We start from the raw sequence: 17,993 nt of genomic DNA on the forward strand, positions 1-17,993 counted from the left end.
GAACTTGTAGCTGCTCCTATCCATATCGCTGATTTCCTTCCACACGGTGACTCAATATCACACTCTTTTTACAAACAGTTGTTTTGCAAACCACTTTAAACTTGGAAGAGGCAGTGTCAGCCCTTTATGTTTCGATGGCCATCAATCTGTAGTTTACCATTCATACAATTTGCAGCAATCGAAGGCAAGTTCTTGTCTGTATGATCTACTGACTTGCATAAACTCTTCCGAACACACAAGCAGACGATGCCAGGCACAAGCATGCATAAAATGAACCTAACTTGTCAAATATCATTCATCATAAGCGCCACTGCACTTTTCACGAAAGCCTACATTATAACGCTCCCTGGTGTGATCTCTCTTTGTCTTTATAGGGCCGTTCACTCAAATACAGTTGAAAAACAGGGCTGCATCCTTCCATTGGCCACTTAACTGTTGTCGCCTGAATGGTTCATTGCACATAAACAGTAATAAAATTAGCATTTCTCATGGACTCTCAACTGCAATTTGAAGGCCGAGTATGGACACAAAACTGCACAGCGGAAAATGTTCCCAATTCCGGGTTACACGGTTACAGCAGTTGGCAGCACCAGCTGCTTGCAATGCAAGAACACAAATATAGCAGTAATTCTCTTCCAGGTCTTCAGAGTAAAGCGTAAATGTTAAATAGCCTTCACACTTAGTAATGAACATTTTGTATTTGCATTGATTGAAAACACACAAAATAAACAGCAGTGCATTACACCTAGTAACAAGTGGTGCATACCAACATAAATTTAGATTCTGCGCCCCCTATTACAAGGAGCAGAGAGGCAACATTCTCACAAGAAGCATCATACTGCACTTTTTAAGAAGCTGATAAATTACATAACCAAGGTTGAAAATATGATACAAGCTGCCAAAAAGAAAAAAACGAAAACATCTGTCAGCGCAGAGTTCAACACAAGCAAACAAGACACTAAGACAAAGCAAAACAATGATACCAGTTTGAGCACAGAAATAATTCCAGGCACACACTAAATTATGCAAGTCTTTGTTCACATTAATGACAATATTCCATATAATTACAAAAAAAATCCCTTTCAGGGAATTTTGGTCAACAAGTGTCTGTCATACAGCTATGCAACCACAAGCAATGCCAACACTGACTCGCGATATTCTTCAAAAAATTTGTACTTCAGGGCAATTCAAATTCCAAAATCTTGGCTCATTCGCTCTGTGCCAAACAATTTCAGAACTGCCTTCATTTTGGTCTTTCAAACTGCCCAACTTTTTGACTGGCTTGGTCGCTTCTCACCAAGAGTTTGCCTTGGCTTCCTATTGGCAAGAAAATTCACTTAATTCATTACACTCCTGCCTTACTGTGTCCCCGTGCTTCACAACAGTTCAGTTACTAGTAGTTTGGCAAGGCAGCTACAGCGCGGGCTTTTCCTTTCAAGCGATCAAGAATGCACACGTGCGATTTTGAGTGAGTGACCTGAAAAATCTTGCTTCCTTGTAGCATGCGCTCTTCGAGAAACAGTTTAACAAGTAGAATATCATTAAATACCAACACATACAAGACGCTGGTCCTCACAACATGGCCAGACTAAGCACACTGCATCAGGTGTGAAGAATATGGCTGCTTTGAAGTGTGATGCCACCAGATGTATAATACCGACGACTGCAAAGCACCGAGGTACTTATGAGGATCAAATGTGCATGGAATTCGATCCATTCTAGAATAAATATTTAGTTTGCCTTGGACCATATTTACTCATTTCGATAATTCAGGTTAATAATAATTCAAACAAAAGTAATGTGTTGCCCCAATATGTTCCAATTATTGCGAGTCGATAGTAACAGCAACAATGTTCAAGCAACACCCTCTACAACCATGCTATCCTTCAGCAGTCTTCAAAGAGAAAGGGATACCAATCACTAATGCAGTGACTGAAAAATGTATTCATTCAAACAATATGCCCAACCAAAGGAAGGTAAAAATCGCCAATCCTTGAAAGAACTTGTTTCCATATAAGCAGGACACAATAAATGAGACTTTGGAGAGAAACTTGAAATTATTTCTATAGAATATTCTCCAGAGAGAAAATTGTCAATGTGTCATTTTAGCCAAGTACCTTTTCACCGGTGCTGCCAACTGCACCTGTTTTAGTTTTGGTTCAAAACAGCACACCAAAATAAGAATTCTAGAATAAGTTTAAAAAGATTCGAAAGTGTAAAATCTACTATGAATGTAGTGCATTGTTGACATCTTGAGTAGCCTGTACAAAGAGAAAATAAATATAGCGCAAGTGAATTTTGACAAATGTAAGCTTGCATAAAGTGTAAAAGGAAGCCTATATGGCTTGCAACACAAAGGAGTGATAAGAGTGATAAGACCCAAGGCTATTATCAGCAGCCTCAGTAGCAGCAGCAGCAGCAGCAGCTAGATATCATCTACTGCAGCACAAGAGCTAATCATAACTCCAAAACATTCTTAACCTGGCAATATCATTTCGGGGTTTCAACTTCACTACCGAGCCCATAAAGATACAGTCCCATCCAATACACCTCCACCTATCATATACTGCTGCCCCCTTTCCCAATGGTTGACCGTTAATTTTATGTCTACCGCTGTACTTTGTTTTGGTCCCTAAGTGTGTGCTCCAGTTGAGTAATTACTTTGAAGAGAAATGTCATCAGAAAAATGGACATTATAAACATGCCTTCCATTAATCCTTGCACCTAGCTTTTTTCAAGAAACACTTGTCCCAGACGTGCAGTGACTGACAGGAGAGGGAAGGTGCCTTCCTGCTTGGCAGGAGATTGCCAGGGTTTAGCATGCCAAAGCTACAAACTCTGGAGATCATTGCAGCACAATGCTTTCGCTTAGGCTCAACCAGATGAAGTGCTCTAGTGCAAAATTTTGGTACATGCAGCATTTATAAATTTCTCCTCTCCTTTAAGAATTCCATCGCAAGACAGTCACGAGCAAATACTACTAATGTGAACTAAAAGAAAAAAAGAAAAAAGAAAGGTATGCTCCTGTTCCTTGGCTAGCAGTCTGAAAAAAAAAAAAAGAAGTAATGACGATGGGTTTGACTGCCCATTATTTGCTAGTGCCGATTCCAAGCTAGGCAATTACTTCCTTAGCCCATTACTCCCTTGCCGATAATACTAGATCTTTTAATCCAAGGAAAGAGCATTTTGAAAATGGTGCTGGAAAACAAAATATAATCAGCAGCATTGCATGGCATTTTGAACAGCTTCAGTAATGATAACTGTTCAATAATACTAGATCTTTTAATCCAAGAAAAGAACATTTTAAAAATGCTGCTGGAAAACAAAATGTAATCAGCAGCGTTGCATGGCATTTTGATCAGCTTCAGTAATGATAACTGTTAAAAAAAAAAGAATGTCTTTTCAGATGAAAAGAATGCCTGCACGGTGCAAAGATTGTACTGCATCATAACCCACTTTTTGAAGCAACCTCTTAGGAAAAAAGAGATTCTGCCAACCATGAAGAGGGCAGCGATAAAACTGCTTTAAGAATGTTGCGGAACTAGCGCAACTACCCACAACCTTCACAAGTGTGCGCATAAAAAAGCAATCAAAACCATCAAACAGAACAAAAAGGAAGCTCCCGAATTCTCAGATGGGACTCACTAGCCTCTGATTTTAATCAAATGCGCAGCGCGCCTGCTCTTACTCAAAACAGTTAAAAGCTAATAGTGTCACCCCATTCAAGCAGTTTCATTCACAAGCAAACACTACAGCATGGGTGAAACAACACCTTTACCCTTGAATACAATGTTGCAGTCAGCTCAGCCATGCGGCCAATGGGAAGGCTTAGCTCAATAACACGGACACAACAAAGCACATCCCTCTCAACTCTTTACAATCATTGTTCAAAAAAGAAAAGGCAACTAACTTGCACTACAGCATCATCAAGAGCACAAGAAACAAAGACTTGCACAATGGAGATTTAGGTATACATGCCACATTAAAGCACATGCAAGAACAGCTGCTGAGAAAAGCAGTTACTGATTACCAAAGCCACACGGTTAAAAGACCGCAATGAACATCTTAAAAAGCAAGCTTGTATAGGCCAAAATTTGCACTAAGCACACTATTAAAATGAAAAAGAGACGGGAAAAGGATCAGATTTCCTTTAACCACCGCCGTGGTCTATGTGAAATGACTAGGATGGTAATGCCTTCAGCCAACATGAACGACACTCTAGCGTGCATCACGCATCATGACATTACGGTCGCAACATTACGTCGTCTTCTTCGTCTACAGCAAAGCTCCAGCACTTAGCCCTTAAGCCTGAGAAAAAGAAAATAAAAAAATTGGGTCAGGCCAGCCCTAACATGGTGGGTGCACAGTAAATCCACTGGATTACTTTCTTCCACCAAAAACTATGCCTTGACTATCGCGGTATTACGTCTGCTCAAGTAACAAAATGATATAGTTACACATACTGAAAACTGCTGTCACTAAAAAATAAAGAAGGGGCCAAACTATATTTACAGCGTACTGAGCCAATGCTCACTTTCAAGCAGGAGGTCTGTGAATTGCAATAGGTAATTTTAAAGCTGATAACTGCAGCAAGTTTACAGAGCTCTCCGATAGGTCTAGGCCTGCATCTCCTAAGAGAAAGTTCAATGCGATCACTGCAAGAGTGTAAGAAGTAAAATGGGAATGGCAAGCGCTTGTAGCATTTCCAGCATACATAACCCAAGGCAGATAACATTCCGTGTAAACCACTTCTGAAAAATTGGTATGCAGCGCAGAAAATAAAACTTGTAAATAAGCGGGCCAGATTTTCAACTCCAGTAATTTTCCCAAACCTGAAGGAACGAAGTTATTTGCACAACCAGGACATTCCTCTTGTAAAATCACACTGAGAGAATCTGAAGAAAGCTTTTCTAACTCAATAAATTTCCAACCAAGGTTACAGCCATGATCACCTAAACATCAGATAAAAAAATATAACAAAACAAGAAATATCATAACCTCTGCCAATCATTCGTCATCATTCACAGTACGTCCGCTGCCATAGGCCTCTCACACCATTAACCACTCATTCATACCATCTAAAATTGCCACGTAGACTCCCTAAGGTTAGATGCCCATAACAAAAAACTGTGCGTTGATCTTGTGCAATGAGGAGGAGCTCTGTGGTAGCAAATTTCATTTTATGACATGGTTCGTCATTACTTTGTGCGCGATAAAAATGTGCGTCGATGTGCGGCTGGACCTATACACTTTTGCCAAATCCAGCCTAAAACAGCACAGTCAACACTGTGCGACATAAATCTGCTTGCTGCTATCGAATTATACAGTCGAACTCAGATACATCGAACCTGAAGGGGATCACGATAGCATGATACAATTCAACACATAAACAACAGCAATAGATATTAATGAAAAAGCATACATATATAAACAGTGCACCTGTGGCCCCCTTTCTTCTTGTTTGTTGCATTTTGTGCTCTGTATTTTCAGTACAAACCTTTACCAACTCACCAAATTCAATGTTTCACTACAGTTTTTAAGCTTAACTGCAATTTAGAACAGTGGTTCTCAGACAAGGATGTGCCAGGAACCCCTTGTGTACCAGTGGAAGTGGTGGGGGACCCCTTGAGAATAAGTGAGAGGGAGGAGGAGAGAATCTTGTGCGAACTGTTGCTGCAGTTCCGGGAGCAAGTGGTGGAATTGGGATTCAGTCGAGGCTAAATTGGCCTCTAAAAAAACATGCACGATAAGCCAATGCGCCGCGACCTGCAGAGGACGTGGGGAAGAGCCAACGCGTCGGCGCCGGTATGCATGCCACTAGAAGATCCGGATTCGACTTCTCCCAACACTGTGCTGCTCAGCTGCCCAATCATCAGCCGAGACGCTTTGCTTTGCAGCTCCGTCCAGCAGTACGCCCAGAGCTCGAGCTTCATGCATCAACAAACGCCATGCACTCTCCCTCTCTAGCACACGTGTACTCTCAGTTTCTTCACTCCTCTCACATTTCTTTCACTTTGAGAAGCTGAAGTCAACTTTGAACATGCCTGCTTTTAACCCTACAAAACTGCATCTAGCCAGGTCAGAGCAACTTTTTACTTTTATGGGCATGGGCTTTGCAGAACCCGAAAATCATTCGCGGATCCCTTGGGGTCTGCAGACCCTCATCCGAGAATCACTGATCTAAAGCAATACGCTGCACTGACACTAGTAGTGTGTTCCTTGCAGCAATAAGCCACTCGTCAGTGTATAGGTATACTAGATGCTGCTAGGCCTTACGTGCTTCGCACTAAGTAATAGCAGATGGTCCTTTGGAACTGGCCAATCCACACCACACTACACCCAATCCTGTTACCGGTACACAAATAAATAGAATAAGATCATCAAAGTAAAGACACAGCTGTCCTCTGCAATGCCTTGGGCAGCAAAGCACCCCAGGAAAAGTAGAAGACAGGCTCACTCGGGGAAACTTTCCGTGGTCCCTCCAAAGCTCCCACGGGTTCCGAAAGCTGCTCTGCGAGTTCCGTTCGCCCCCACTGGACTTCATGTGTGCAGCGCATAGAATCCGCGCACGGGCTCCATCTGCGGGCTGCACGCGCACCCAGGAAGATCTATGAAAGCTATGGAGGGATTATATTTTGGTGCAGAGTGAGCTGGTGTGTTTCGGCTCCGTGGCTGTGAAGTTACGGAGCCGAAACACTCCAGCTCACTCTGCAGCAAAATATAGTCCCTCCAAAGCCTTCATAGATCTTGCTGGATGCACGTGCAGCCCACAGATGGAGCCCGTGCGCGGACTCTATGCGCTGCACACATGAAGTCCAGTGGGAGCAAACGGAACCCACAGAAGTAGCTTACAGAACCCATGGGTTCCGTTGAACTCAGTTTGAGAACCCCTCCTTCAAGGTAAGCTCTACCCCTGTAGCTTTGGCTGCACAGCAACAGAAAGCTGTCCCAAATATAGTTAGGTTGGGACGTGGTGTGGAAAATGAGCGAGAAACCAAAGACCACCCTCGAGTACAACCCAAGGTCACCTCGCCATGTGCTTTCAAAAACACTAGCACTTGCAGCACGGAGCCAAGCAGCTGAGAAAAGTGATAAAAGAGTGCCACTAAGTGCTACTTGATGAGTCGTTTTCTGTTGTTCCAAACTTTCCTATAAATTTACACTTAATGTTCAAGTGGATAATCTGTGTATTTAAAGCAGGACAATATTAGGAAATATTTGGGTTTGATATATCTGGGTTCAACTGTATTGTTTGCTCTCATCTTTAAGCAGCATGATTAGTAAGATCAGCAAATAAGTAACTGCAGCCAGTGCGTGATTTTTTTTTTTTAATAGAAATAAATTCATGCAAGTATTTGGCCACAGCAATTCCATAGGCGTTCAGTGTCTTCAGTACACAAGTTTGTAATGGGGGACAGTTAACACTAGAGACAATGCTTCGCATGTGCGCACGTTTCAAGATATTACATTAACAATGACACAATAAACAATGCAACCACACTGCCATCCTCTGAATCCACTTTGGTAGAGAAGGTCAGAAAACTAGTGTGCAACAATACAAATAATTTAAATTTGATAATGCAGTCGTATCTGCCAGTCATCCGAGTGTGTGCGCGTATCTTTAAAAAAAAAATACAGGCGAGTGTAATTATACTAGCACTGTAGTATTGCATGTATTCCAAGACCATTGTTTATATTATACAACGAAACTGCAGTAAAATTAAACATTTTCTTCCTGCAAGTTCCACTCAAGCACAGTCCACCATATATACAACACAACTGATGACATACTCTAGACTCTGACTGCTCATACTGACATGAGGAGGTGTTATCTTGCATAAGCTACTGCTTGCCTCTGTAAATGTACGCATTCTTGGAGCGTGATACAGAAGCTCCAAGATTTAATGTAGTAGGAAAGCGTTGCAAAATGTCACTCTGCGGAAAGAGGGAAATGCTCCAAGCCTCAGTTAACCAGGTAGAAGTTAAATCTGGACAAATAACAGTAAAAGCTTCAGTTGCCAATGCCACGGTCGTAACTCGTCGAGTCAGGTTCTATGTACAAACAGGTCAGATATGCACTCTGAAGTCTCTTGAACAGCTGGCAAAGGATGGGACGAGTTTGCACCTCAACGCACCTTAACACCACAGAACACTTGCTTCCCACAAAACCTGGTCGCATGATGGTAAACTCGAGAGCCTTCTCCACCCATGAAACAGCAGTACAATGTTTCAGTCAAACGCCCTTCATTGTATGAAAAGCCCACTCAAGGTGAAAAAAGAGCTTTTTCAACTGCAGCCGGTGTTTTTTTTTTTTAATCTGATATTTTTGCAGGCAGATTACATCTTGAAGTCAAATGCACAGAACAATACAAAAGCTGGGGCTGGTGTTCGTGTATCGCCCCAATTTTACGTCTCTTCTAAAGCAAGGAAGTTTCCGAGAGTTAAGGGAAATAATCTATGATTAATTACATAACAACCGGAAGTACATCCAATCTCGCTGTCAAACTTAGTATTGCACCGGTCAGAAGAGAACTGTGCTGAACAGTGAAAAAGCTCCAGCTCTTTTATTTCCCCCATTGGGCCACTCACAATGATTTTCATTGGCAACCCTTACAAAAAAAATAAAAAGAACCACTTCGCCCTGAAATTAGAAACGAGTTCATAGAAAAAGTACAGGAGGATGGTCTCTGCATGATGGTGGTGTGAAGAAGTCTCGTTGTGAGATGCGCGACTGGTGAATGAGAGTGGGGAGGAGACGAATGATGACTGCTGTACAATCACTGCTTGCGTCGGCAAGAGCGCTTGTGTTCTTTGTGCCAGTGAACCTGCTGACACTCGACACTGCAGTACAGGGTGTTCCAGCAGCAGTGGTAGATTGCTTCCGCTTCACAGTTGTAGCACTGTAAAAGTGGGTTTGGCACTTAGAAAAGCTGAACGGAGTGAAGCGACATTCCACATAGTTTCCCAATGATACAATTCTGACTGAAGCCGATTGGAACGACCTGCAAGGCTATAAAAATTGACATGAAAAGTTTTTCAGGGTGAAGAGGAGACGACATTCACTGAACTTCACTCCACCCTCCTTCCCCATGGGTGCGCCTGCTCTCAAGCACCCTCAGACTGTATCACGCAAGTCCACAGGTACAGTATGGTCCACTGCTAAAGAGAGCGCAAGATTAGCCTAGACTCTTTGCAAAGCGCTGCCGCCGACCACAGGCAAAAATGGACGACACCAAGTGCTTGTCCAGGAAGAGCAGTCGGCTGTGCTTACTACGCATATACACCTTGTGCAATAGTTTGTCGTTGGCTCTCTAGGGAGTGCTTTGTAAAGTGCGGCATCAACACTGCCTCATGTTCCCTTTAACAGTGGACCGTACTGTACAGTTGGCAGGAAGAGTTTATACAGCACGCACATGCTCGAGAATAAATTTGCTACAGTGTAGCCTTGGAAACCGATGCTAGCAGTGAAGCATGCACATTCTTTCCCCACTTGCAAGCATTTCAGGTGACTGGCACGTGTGACTTAACTTAAATGATCAAATCAACGCTTCTGCGCACGTGACTTGAAGACCATTGCTTGCTTGTTGTGTTATAAGGCAAAAGCCGAGCACCCTCGGACATCAGAATGACACAGAAGTCCTCATTTACAGCATATGTAATGGTAATAGTGATGGTGTTCGCCTGAAATAAGGGAAAGAAATTGCTCACCCAGCTACTGGGCAGCACGCACTTACCCACTGCTTCTTCTTGGTGTCTGAAATTTCCTGCCGGTGTCGCTCCTGGAGCTTCAGGATGTCCTGTTCGCGGACCTCCTTGTCCCGGGCCTTGTGCTGCTCCAGTTCCACGCGCATACGTTCCAGCACCGAGCTCACTTCCTTCAGCTTCTCGGCCTCGCACTGTTTTTGGACCTGCACAACAGCCAGAATGTTGCACACAATTCTTGCAGTACCCTTATATGAAACAAAGCAGAGATCGTCAATCTCTGCAGCCCTGGTAACACCCCTTTCTTTCTAATGACCTTAATGACCTCAATGGCTTTCTAATGATCTCGACTAATCCCAAGTGCCTAGTCTTCCACTCCTTCCTGTCTCGCAGGCAAAAAAGCCGCACAGCATCAAAGACTGCCAAACCTCTGTTAAAGGGACAGTCTACAGCTGAAGACGAGTATAAAGAGATAGTGGCACATTCTGGTAGATATCTCACCACTTGGTGGCAGTATGGAGGGAAAAACTCGCGGTTTAACCCGGAATTTATATTTTAAATTGATTAAGAAGGTCAGCTTTTAGCAGATGATGGCGCCACTAAATGGCTTCTGTTTGTAGCATCTGAAGTGAATATAGTACGTTTTATGACTATGCCATAGCGTCATACAGACAGGTATTGGTGTTTATATCGACTTAAGACAGCCTAATATATTTTTTCTTCCAAACTCTTAAAGCTACTCTTATTCCTTAATCTTGCTTGAATTGCTCTTAAAATGAATTCAGAAAATCACACAACCAAAGACGCTGCCATGCTTGTAGGCGGCGGTGCCATCAGCAGCGCTGCTACAGGCAGAAACAGTTGTCGATATCTGCGGTAGATGCCACCGCGTTTACTTAGTTTATTTATTCATTTCATTCTTTTTAAATCTATTTTAGTACACTCAATTATAATTTTAACAAAATCTGCCCATATTAGATAATCACATGTTCCGGACGCGACCTAGGCAGCGGGGCAGTCGTCATGTTTATAGAGTTGTATAGAGTTACTATAAAAACTTCATGTCGTGTCCAAGATGTAAGTGTTTGCAAGACGCAGACTACCAGCGAGAAAATGAGATTACGGTAGTAAAAAATTAAATCTTGAATGTTTCTGCTGTATTTCTCAGCTCCACAGCCGGTTATTCGTTAATTTGAGGATAGAGCTTTCGAATGAAGCAGAAAAAAAAATTGTTGAAAAAGTCAGTAGACTGTCCCTTTAGGAACGACAAGCTACTGCAATACAATTAGTCCAAAAATAAAGTGGACACAAGAAAAAGAGGGAGTTAAAGCACATGCTTGAAGAATCAAAATAGCCCTTCAATGGATGACATGGGTTTCATGGTGCTCCTTTTAAAAACCCCAGACAAAAAGGAGCAAATATTCAGACATTTTTTTCTATTGACCTGTTGACACATCATAGGGGCATCAATCATGAAAGTATGCATCAATGCGCACTGACTATTCCAGGAATGCGCAGGCATACACACCTCTTCCCGGACCTGCTGCACCAGGTGCTCCTTCTCCTCCCTGTACTTAGCCTCCAGCTTCTCACGAAGCTCCCTGAACGCCTGTCGGTACTTTGTGTCACAGTCGCATTTCACTGGGACCTCTTCCATGCTAGATGTCTTGCTCGTACATGCCAGCATCTGAGAGCACATTAAAGAAATAAAAAAAAAAAAGAAATACATCATCTTTCTTTCAGACCCTTGTATGCACCACTCAATTCTCCTCAATATGTTGGCACTGAAAAGGATTGACCCTCAACATTTGATTCCATTCATTTACCTAAGATGGCTGCTGCTGTCATATTTTGTTCACAAGAAACATTTACATTCACAAATGCTTACATTTTTATGATGACAATTTCACACTGTTATCAGTGACCACTTACATGGACTCTTGTGATGACAATGATTTGATTTTAATGACAAAGGGGCAGTTTGGCAGAGAATGCCATTGCTTGACTTCCACAAACATTTATACCTCAATTTTGTTCACGACAAACACTTACATCATTAAATACATTACCAATGACAAATGCAGGTGGAACATCATTCTAACTTCTTGATTTTATTAAGAATCCTGTAGAAATCTAGGTAGCAGAATGTTTTTATCTAGACTGCACAATGCACCCATGCAGCAAACAAACCTTTTTCTGCGTCTGTGTTGATGTGGAAACTCTACTGCTGGGGGATTCTTGACAGGATGATGACACTACATTATGGTCCTCAGATGATGACTCGTCCTGGAACGAAAAGGTGATTGGTTTAGAAGTAAAAAACCGCATAATTAACAAGGTCCACCCTCCTTTGCTAAGCATTAACCAGCTTTCTTTTTATGCCAAACAGTGACCTTGCCATCGAATGTTTTATTCGCCTGGTGCTCTAATTTTGGTCTCCAATGAAAGCAACCCACAAAGAATTATGAATGATCATAAACTTAACACAACTGCTACAGCGTAGCAAATGTCTTTTTGGACTCGTCCCAACATATAAGGTGTTGCCAGGGAAGGCAGGCTAAAAATATACATACAATATACAAATATAAAATAATAATAATAATAATAATAATAATAATAATAATAATAATAATAATAATAATAATAATAATAATAATAATATACATATAGCCTTCAGACATTAAACCTTGCTTCCTCTGCTCTGTTCTTATTTTGTGTTCATTACAAATACTTACAAAATCAAGTGAAACAGTGGTCTAATGAACTATAGCATACTTATTAATCCCTACTTACATTAAAAGATACCACTGTTACCCGAGTACTTTCATTTCATCTGTATTGCCGATTCAGACCTTGCAGTATGCGCAATCAGGCAGCTTACTTTTAAGCGGAGTCTTTTTGGGGGTGATGACGAAGATGGTGCCTCTTCCTCAGAGGACTCTTCCTGTTCTTCAGAGCCAGACTTTTCCTCTTCCTCCTCCTCCTCATCATCATCCTCTTCTTCCTTCTCCTCTTCCTCATCTCCAGATGTGGAGTGGGTAGGTGCGGGAGGGGGTGGAGAAGGTGGAACCACACGAGGAGGCCGGCCCCTCTTTCGTGGCACACCAGTCGGTGCCGTGCTTTCACCAGCACGGCCGCCCCTTCGCTGCTGCTCCAGCAGCTGCTGGTGCCGACGCAGCTCGTCTAAGGCCTTGTTGAGCGCCGTCGTGCGCTTGGCCGCTATCACCTTCAGGCTTGTCGTGATTGGCTTAATGTTTGCCTGGTCCACAAGTGCCCTGGGGAAGGTTGCAAATGAGCCTCAGTCAGCAGCTCTTTTCAAGACCAAAGAAGAAGGTTAATGGAAAGAATGTTGGTCCATCTTTATCACTAATGGTGGCTACAGGCATAAAATGGTGCTTGAAATTCTCGAGAACCACAGCCCTCCTCTCCCTGGTAACCGGATCCAGAAGCTACATGGCTGCCACTGCCCACCATTCTCAGCACAACCATCATCCTTCTCCTGGTGTCCTGTGTATTTGCCTTTGCAATGTATTAACAAAAAATCACATATGAGCACTTGGCGCAGCTAGCTTCGGAGATATTGCAAATGAACACACAGAAGAAAGGGGAGGAAGCAATTGTTAAACTTATTTAAATCATACCGTGCACATGTAAGCGGGTCCCAGAGAAGCGCCTAGAGCTTTTGGATGGCTGCTGCTCATGCAAATCCATTACAAATGCTGATGGTAACATTGCGTTGCAGCATACCAACTCCTGCCATCTCTAGGCTAGGGACACCAAGCATTATCTAACTAGTGAATCTTCAACAACTGCTACCCTTTTGTGTAGCAGTGAGATGAGAGCCAAACTTGAAAGCTCCTACATCACACTATGCACCTCAGAAGCCAGAAAGCGAGAAAGTACTAACCTCTGATGGTAGCCACCAAAGAAGCGAACGTCATAGCACTGGTCGTCGACTCGGATGACCTTGGCTGGCCAGAAGGGGAAGCCTTTCTGCTTGGCAAAGACCAAATCGTGTGGCGGGTCGCATGGCTGGCAGAACCAGTACTTGTCACGCTTCTCGTTGGACATGCGGTAGCAGGCGCTGCACTGCCGGATTTCGTTGAGGTCATAGCTGCAGTCGCGCAACATTTGACGGGCCATGTCGGCCATGCAACTGTGTACTGCAGAGGAAGAGAGAGAGAGGCGGATGGCAAAAAAGATGCGTTTAAAGAACCGTATGTTCGCTGATGGCCGCAGCTGGCTGCCGACATGTCTTGACAAGAGCATAGATACTGTAGATTTCAGCTTGCAAAATGGTATTCCTGATAACTGTGCTGCTAAATGAAATAAGCAAAACATTTAACAAGCGTTTTGATGAAAACTTAAGATACACAGCGTTCTGCAAGCACAGCCTCAGTCCCGCCCATTCGCATTGGACGTAGATGATTCATTATTTAAGCATGCGGCTAATTCAAAACAAAGCTCCGACCTCCTAAGCATCATGGCTAAAAAAAATGCCCCGTCAATTCTAACTTAAACATATTTTAAAGCAATTTTCGGCCCCCTAGGACTTATTGAAATTGTGAAAAGCTGATTGGCACGGGCAAAAAAAAAGAAAATCTCTTTCCCCCTCTACTCCCTTCATTTTATCAGGACAAAAACCAGCTCATGCATGTATGTAGTTTTCTCTGCCACTCTAGCGTCTGAGCAGAACTTCGCAAAAGCACTTCACAGTATTCTTTGCATGACAACAAATTCTCTACAGGTCTCCTATGAATGACATCTTGCAGATCCACCTCATTTAGCTAGTTGTTCCTACTAATGAAAAGCACGCACAAACTGACAGACCCACATGTTTACCTTAACTTGTTGCATTTACTTGTGACATACGTAATGTTTCCAAAATCTCAACTATGAGGATAACAGAAAAGTTTCAGATTAGTTTTCTCTGCCACTCTAGCGTCTGAGCAGAACTTCGCAAAAGCACTTCACAGTATTCTTTGCATGACAACAAATTCTCTACAGGTCTCCTATGAATGACATCTTGCAGATCCACCTCATTTAGCTAGTTGTTCCTACTAATGAAAAGCACGCACAAAGTGACAGACCCACATGTTTACCTTAACTTGTTGCATTTACTTGTGACATATGTAATGTTTCCAAAATCTCAACTATGAGGATAACAGAAAAGTTTCAGATTAAATACCACAAGGTGCTGTACGGTGCTGTAAAGCTTCAAGTGCTGCCGCCTGAAAGTCTGTCTATGGCATTGCTGGCAGTAGATAGGAGCAATCAAACTAGGCTACACAGCGAAATACTTTCACCTTTTAAACGCTGCCATCAGAAAGCAAGAAAATTAAGACGTTCAACTAACTACAGTATAGTTATACAGCACACTCTTTTCCCAACAACAGTCAAAGTAGAAACCCACAAGCACACAGACACAAAAGAAAGCCTACGCACTGCCGTAATAGATGACAACGTTGTGAACGATGGTCTGCGCATCAGCATGGAACTCCTCGAGGCTCATATACTCGCTGTTTCGCGTTTTCTCCTCCATTGTGATGAGGTCCATTTTCTGGTAGATCAGATGGTTCTGCTTCCAAGCATCCCCTTCAGCCGACAGCAGCCGATGCAGGTCTTTCGTCTAAGCAGCGGGGGACAAGCAAGGCACGCACCAGTCCTTGAACGCAGCACACATCCACCAATCAGGCACAAGAGCTTACAACCACACATGGCTCAGGAATGCAGAGTGGCCGGTATCCGAACAGAGAAGAAACGACGTTCAAATCTGTTAGCGCAATGTATTCTTCAACTGAGCACCCGCACGTTGCGTTGAAACAGCTAATTCACTGCATCGAGCAGGCCGTTTCATCATCTTGCATGCGTTTCACGTAAATTTGCCAGGCAGTAACTTCGCGTAGCTTTCGACACGATGAATCTGTGCTCGCAAATCAAAGAAATGTTCTCAAGGACACTGATGTTGTGTCTGTTTCTACATTGAGTGCCTTGCAATTGTACGAAAACAAAGGATGTGAAATGTTTCTAAAACTGATGATGTGCTAAACCATTACTGCAGTGTCTGCAGGAGGTACAAGAAGGTATCACGAACTATTATTCAGCCAATACAGAAATGCTTCTGAAACTTGTGGGGTAAGAACAGATTGCCATTGAACATCTTATATGTTGCACACTGAATACAAACATAGAAAGGTTTCCTTTCTTCAGAAACTTGCAAAGTAAGGTTGAATTGCTTTTGAACATCATAAATGTGGCAACTGCACCAGCATAATGTTGTTCCTTTCTGCCATTTTCAAAATGGAATTGCAAGAAGTAAATGAAATCACAAAGTTTCTATCGCGATTCCACTGTGGCTCTTTGTGTCAGCCACAAAGACCACATTTAGCCTCACTGTTAAAGAAATTATCACTATGTATACTTCTTGTGCGGGCTGGTACTTTATATTACGAGGCCTTACTAGAAAAGGTGGCAATACCAACAGCTAAATCAAAACAAATTTCAATGCTGTAAAATTGTTTACAGTGAAAGTATTTGAAATGATAAGTATTTTACAGTGGGTAGCAGTTTACATCGCCGGTTTTCAATCCATCAGACAATTCACTATTTGAAATATTTAAAAATATGTTATGGAACAAATGCATTCTATCTGCTCAGAAACTAATTTCTACTCTGGTTCCATTGGTTTCTTTTTTTTTTTTTTTTTTTTTTTTTTTTTTTTTTTTTCCGATAAGAAATAAAGAGCTAATTAGAGAGCCTTCTCTCCTTTCATCCTCCTCCCTCCAATATAGCCGAAACAGGCATTTTCATTTTTTTTTCTATACACAAATTCAATACACAAAAGTTTACAGTTGCGCACACTGCTATCACACTAGAAAAAATTGACGCCGTCGTGCCCTGCACTGCTGCACTGTGGCCAGATCTAAGACGTGGGTGTCATAGTCTACTGATAAAAATGGCCCCAACTGCACGCAGTAGCAACCACCTGGAGGCAAAATGAAAAGCAAACCCCACATTGCACTCAAAAATGGTGCAATGAAAACAAAGGTTGCAAAGAGCATGGGTTTTTGGCTTGGTTTATGCTTTCCTTTAGTCCTTGTGCTCTATATTAATTAACAGGGCACTTATACTTTAGCAGCAGCACTTGTGACAGCCAACTTTCTAACATCAAATCAATCGAGTTTGCACGTAATTGAGGCTGGGCCATGTGCCATGCATTCGCAAGGTTTGGTCAGCATAACAGGCAGGTAGCCCCAGAGATCAGAACCTGCTAGGCCTTTGTTCCACTAAAAACAACCGCTTTACGCATCCAATTTGGAAGCTCCGTGGTTTTAAACAGACACTACACAATCCCCAGTAGGCACATCCAAAGAAGTCCCTACTTCCTTTGCAACCAAAAATTTTCATTAAGAGTTGAGTGGTATGAGCAGGTAAACAAAATGTAAAAATATATGCCCAAGACTGAAAGTGCCGAATATCTGCCAAACCCAAAGTTTTTTTTCTTTTTCAAACACTATACATGCACAGGCCTGGTGCATTGTATGGCCCGCAATGCACCTCAATGCTCAACGACCCCGTAAAGGACTGATCATCATCTGCCATTACGACCACCACGGGGCAGAATGCTCTCCCCCTAATCTCAAACAGCGTTCTACAAAAATTGTTTGCATCCAGGCATGGTTTGGTTTGGTTTGTGAGGTTTAACGTCTCAAAACTACTCAGGCTATGAGAGACGCCGTAGTGAAGGGCTCCGGAAATTTCGACCACCTGAGGTTCTTTAACATGCACTGACATCGCTCAGCACACGAGCGCCTTGCTTTTTCACCTCCATCTAAAAGCGGCCGCCGCGGCCGGGATTCGATCCCGCATCCTTGGGCAGAGTAAGGGTAGTCAAGCACCCTAACTACTGCACCACCACGGCAGCGCGAATTGACACAGGAAAAGCCTCTGCTGAGCAAGGAAAGCACGGTAGGATACACTGTGTGGCCTTTGTAGTATACAGGCCACATGCAATGGTTGGCTGCAAGTTAGGTAGCAATGTCTGTTCAACGCACTTTCATTTCTTTCTTATTCTTCCACTGGTCAGTTTCCATGCCACTCTACATCCCAGAGCTGGGCAAAGATGGTGCACGCATCAGGTGGCCGCAAAAGTACCACACACAAGACACACGAAGCCAACAAGCTTTCACACTGTGGGTCAAGCAAGCAGTGAAGCTGCTGCCGATGTCCAGATGCCTTCCCAGCATGAGTGGCCACACTATGCAGCTTGGCAGTCATTGCTAGACATTGCG

General features: G+C 42.9%; 1 protein-coding gene across 5 annotated transcripts in view; it reads right to left on the reverse strand.

Moving 5' to 3' along the window:
• Window positions 1–7,212: 7,212 nt before the first annotated feature.
• The window catches only part of LOC146199706 (zinc finger MYND domain-containing protein 11), a 77,966-nt gene continuing 67,185 nt past the window's right edge, over window positions 7,213–17,993 (reverse strand). For all 5 annotated transcript variants that reach the window (XM_084595206.1, XM_084595207.1, XM_084595204.1 and 2 more), the window contains 7 exons: window positions 15,148–15,331; window positions 13,610–13,865; window positions 12,584–12,977; window positions 11,893–11,988; window positions 11,231–11,389; window positions 9,735–9,908; window positions 7,213–8,900 (listed from right to left, as the gene is read on the reverse strand). In XM_084595206.1, the coding sequence (XP_084451332.1) occupies window positions 8,778–8,900; window positions 9,735–9,908; window positions 11,231–11,389; window positions 11,893–11,988; window positions 12,584–12,977; window positions 13,610–13,865; window positions 15,148–15,331 (1,386 nt within the window). In that variant the 3' untranslated portion in view covers window positions 7,213–8,777. The remainder of the gene's footprint in view (window positions 8,901–9,734; window positions 9,909–11,230; window positions 11,390–11,892; window positions 11,989–12,583; window positions 12,978–13,609; window positions 13,866–15,147; window positions 15,332–17,993) is intronic.

Source organism: Amblyomma maculatum, chromosome 2 (genome assembly GCF_055883805.1).
Source record: "Amblyomma maculatum isolate TAMU_Amacu chromosome 2, ASM5588380v1, whole genome shotgun sequence".
In the NCBI taxonomy this organism is placed as follows: Eukaryota; Metazoa; Arthropoda; class Arachnida; order Ixodida; family Ixodidae; genus Amblyomma; species Amblyomma maculatum.